Source organism: Argiope bruennichi, chromosome 11 (genome assembly GCF_947563725.1).
Source record: "Argiope bruennichi chromosome 11, qqArgBrue1.1, whole genome shotgun sequence".
Lineage (NCBI taxonomy): Eukaryota > Metazoa > Arthropoda > Arachnida > Araneae > Araneidae > Argiope > Argiope bruennichi.
This window is the reverse complement of record NC_079161.1, coordinates 69,281,338-69,285,941: the sequence shown is the minus strand read 5'-3', so window position 1 is coordinate 69,285,941 and position 4,604 is coordinate 69,281,338. Positions and strand designations below refer to the sequence as shown.

At 43.0% G+C, this 4,604-nt stretch overlaps 1 protein-coding gene across 1 annotated transcript; it reads left to right on the top strand.

The window, feature by feature from the left end:
- Positions 1–673: 673 nt before the first annotated feature.
- On the top strand, positions 674–1,942 carry LOC129956627 (uncharacterized). Its single transcript, XM_056068561.1, has one exon. It carries the CDS (start codon positions 674–676, stop codon positions 1,940–1,942), a length of 1,269 nt encoding a protein of 422 aa, XP_055924536.1.
- The last annotated feature ends 2,662 nt before the right edge of the window (positions 1,943–4,604 follow it).

The following is a 4,604-nucleotide window of genomic DNA, read 5'->3' as shown; positions in this document are numbered from 1 at the left end:
TTCAGAGAACCTGTTTTCTCAAACTTCGCAACCATTGCTTTTAGCCCATTAACTGACAAAGGACCGTTACCTTTACGCATTTTTTTGTGCTTTCTAAAAGCACGAAAGCGGCTGACGCGTTGCACTGATTGAGGTAAAAGAATTTGACCAGTAACGCACGTTCCCCTCAGGGGCTCACCTACTATAGGTGAGTACGGGTGTCCCAATCCCGAGGTTCCCAGGGATCTTTACTCCCTTTATGTTTCCACTCCCCTATTCCTTCTGCTTTCTGCTGTGTCTTTCCTTCCCTCGACGGCAGGCGAGGGAGCTCTCCATGAGAAGCTGTCGCCACTCTGTTTGCTTCTTGCTTCTCATGGACAGCCAAAACCCCACGTGTTGGCCGTGCGTGGCAACCCACTAGAAAGACGGGTGGTGCACTGTGGTCCCCGGTGTATCAATCGGCTGGTACCTAGTCACCTGAGTGGCTAGTCTGCTAGGGATCAAGCAAAGGGGTTACTCCTTGGGCTTGGCGTTAAGGGTGGTCACTGTCCCCGGGGGTAACTCCGAGCGTATAGGTTCCGGCTAGCACCAAGGTAAGCGCCGAGGCTGGGAATGGCCAGAGCCGGTGGCTGCCTTCCCTTGTTGGGCTCCGTGGTGGGCGGTGCCGTCGGGCCCGAAAATTCAACAATGTCATATGGGCTCCTCCAAGAAATCTCCCTTCAGTGGGCATCACTCTAATTACAAATCCTTCACTCACCATTTTGATTCCTTTTTTGTTATCAAGCGAGTATCCGATAAAAACGATACATTTAACTCTGTTTCACCTTTTTTGGTCCAAAAAGCAATATCGGCGACAGTCGGCGAAGTTGCATCAATCCGCAAAATGCGTTCAGGCGATTTGCTGGTTGAAGTATGCTCTAAAAAGCAAGCCCAGCAAATCATTAAACTAAAAGCATTGGCCACAATACCAGTTACAGTCTGTTCACATGCATCGCTAAACTATTCGAAAGGGGTTATAACATGCGGAGAACTATTTAATGTACCTATAGAAGAAATAACGAAAGAACTATCGTCGCAGGGAGTGACACATGTACGCCAGATAACAATTAGGCGGGATGGACAACTCCTCCCAACAAAGCATTTTATTCTAACATTCCATAGCCATCAGTTACCTGAATATATATTTGCTGGCTATATAAAATTACCTGTACGCCCGTATATCCCCAATCCATTGAGATGTTTTCAATGCCAGCGTTTTGGGCATTCGAAAACTAACTGCCGCGGGACTATCACTTGTGCCCGCTGCGCAGAAAAAGGCCACGATTGTCAGCAGTGCACTGCACCAGAAAAGTGCACAAACTGCAATGGCAACCACACATCATATTCTCGTTTATGCGAACGCTGGCAACTAGAAAAACGAATAGTTGCAACTAAAATAAAAGAAAATATTTCATACCCAGAAGCCAGACGGAAAGTTTTGGCCCAGACTCCTAAACCTGGTCTTAGCTATGCATCTGCGGTCCAAAAGTCCTTCTGTGAAAACTGTTCCTGCCCAAATTGCTCAAAACACACTTCCCATAAAAAACCTCCTGAAAAAGCATCTGATTCAGAAACAGAAAATTCAACTACCAGTGCTCCTGAGCCTGTCAAATCAAAAACTTCCAAACAAAAACCGAAACCTAATAAATCTCGGAAGCTAAAACTTTCTAAACGTGGCCTATCTGAAAAAGACCTTTCTCCAAAATTAAAAAAATCACTTTTCAAAAATTCAGTCGCTCTTGGTCTTGCTAATCGGGGCATAGTCCACAAGGACTTAACCTCAATTTTTGGTGGAACGTCCAAAAGCCCTGAGCTCATATCACTTCATCCATCAGAAGAAGAGGATGACGATTTAAAAATGAGTTGCGAAATCTCGCAACCCCTTAACACTATTCCAAATTTTTCTGCAACAAGAACCTCTTAATGGGTACCTTCTTATCATGGAATTGTCGTGGCCTCCGGTCCAAACTTTCTGACATCAAGTTCATCTTAAACACATTTCATCCTGCTTGCATTGGTGTCCAAGAAACCTTTTTGACACCAAGCATTCCCATTAAATTACGTGGTTATAACTGTATTCGGAAAGATGCAGGCACTGGCTCTCACAGTTCTGGTGGTGTCTGTATCTTTACATCAAATTTATATCCGAGCACATCTCTCACTTTGAATACAGCTCTACAGGCTGTGGCTGTACAAGTTCATGTACGATCTTTGGTCACAGTCTGTTGTATGTACTTGCCACCTCACGATGTCATTAGCCAACAAGATCTTGATGATTTAGTGGACCAACTTCCTAAGCCTTTTATTATTTTTGGAGATTTCAACGGACATAGTACCTTGTGGGGTTCGGATAGTACTAACTCTCGTGGGCGGCAGATCGAACAGTTTATAACTAATAACTGTATCTGTCTGCTCAATAATAAAGAGAAGACGTACTTCCACGAACCTACACGTAGCTTTCATACAATTGATCTGGCCATATGTTCTCCTGAACTTCTGCCATTGCTGACCTTTGCAGTGAACAGAGATCTTTATAATAGTGATCATTTCCCTATTATTGTCTCCCATGCTGATAGAGGTGGTGTGACTCATTGTCCTCCCCGTTTCCTATTCCAGCGGGCAGACTGGGGTGCCTTCATGCGATTGGCAAATGTTACCGAGACTATGGTCAACACTTGCGACATTACGGAAGCAGTGCAACATGTCGTTGATAACATAATAAGTGCAGCAAATGCCACCATTCCGAAGACTTCCCCACGTCTAAGAAAATATCGTAAACCGTGGTGGAATGAAGCTTGTCGTGACAGCTATAAAAACCAAAAACGACTTTGGAATATTTTTAGAAGATACCCGACAACAGAAAACCTTGTTGCTTTTAAGCGTGCCAAGGCCCTTGCTCGTCGAATTCGACGCCGTAGTCAGAGGGAATCTTGGATTAAGTTTGTATCATCTATCACATCCTCCACTACCAGTAAACATTTGTGGAAAAAAGTTAAGGCTGCTAATGGGATATACAGTGAAACCACCATACCTATTTTAAATATAGGAAATGTGGCGCACTCAGCCCCATTAGATGTTGCCAATATTCTCGGCCAAGCATTCGCACAAGTTTCCGCAACGGATTCTTATAGCTCTTCATTTCTGGCAATTAAGAATCGCGCGGAACTGTTGCCTCTGCGCTTTAATGACCGATGCACTTTTCCATATAACTGTGAATTCCGGATGTTTGAACTGGAAACGGCCTTATCTAATGCCCATGATACAAGCCCTGGACCAGATGGGATAACATACAATATGCTCCGCCACTTGAATGCAACTTCCCTTTCAAATCTGTTACTATTATTTAACAGAATTTGGACTGAACAGAAGTATCCCTCACAATGGCGCGAAGCTATTGTGATTCCGATATTAAAACCTGGTAAGGACGCATCCAACCCTCTGAACTACCGACCAATTGCTCTGACAAACTGTCTCTGCAAAACCTTTGAGAGAATGGTTAATGCACGTCTCATACACGAATTGGAGAAACAAGGATGCATCTCCCCGTTGCAGAGTGGTTTCCGTAGAGGTAGGTCAACTTTTGACAACCTCGTACTATTGGAAACCCAAATACGCAACGCATTCGTCAGGAGGAACCACCTAGTTTCCATATTCTTCGATATCGAGAAGGCCTAGGACCGTGCTTGGCGCTTTGGCATACTCTCAACACTTTTTAACTTTGGTTTTAGGGGAAACCTCCCCATATTCTTACAGATCTTCTTATTAAATCGGACTTTTAGAGTTCGTGTTGGAAATGTTTATTCAACTCATTTTAAGTGGCAACGATCTTGGGATCAGCAGATTTCTAATAAGCTGCATTCTCTCCAACCAATGATTCGCTTATGGCCTACCATTCCAGTGCGTGGGCTTGATGTAAAATTGGTTCGGCTCCGCATTGGTCATACACGATTCAGCCATAAACACCTTTTATTTGGTGAACCATGTCCAAAATGCACGACATGCCATACAGTTTTAAGTGTACGTCATGTTTTAACCGATTGTCCTGCTTTTAATAATCAGCGGTTACGATTTTTTAATACAGTGTCTATAGACATGCTTGAACTACTGGGTGAGAAACCTCACTCTAACATTTTTAAATTTCTGCAGACCATTGGTTTGATACATTTTATTTAAGTTTTGTCCAATTTGGAATCTTTTTCGTGTGTCAGCAATTTATGAACTTTTACTTTTTTCATGGATGTTTTTTAAATACCGTTTTAATGCATCGGCTTGCGATTGGAATTTTTAACCTTGCCTAGTTTTTTTAATCGGAATAACCTCTTTAAATATCTTTGAAATGCTTCTTACCATTTGATTGGCGCAGCATGGCCAGATATGGCTTTTGCGCCATGAAACTCAAACAACCAAACCAAATCAACTCATTTTAATCAAGCTGAGGGAGTTCCACAGGGTAGTGTCCTCAGTGTCACACTTTTTATCGTCCACCTTAGTCAAATTTTAACTCATTTACCTTCATCTGTTCAGGGATCACTTTATGTCGATGATTTGCAGATCTCATGCGAAGGCAGTAATATGAATTTAATCGA

Excerpts from the sequence above, each read along its gene's own strand:
- LOC129956627 (XM_056068561.1), top strand. The coding sequence starts at position 674 with ATGGGCTCCTCCAAGAAATCTCCCTTCAGTGGGCATCACTCTAATTAC.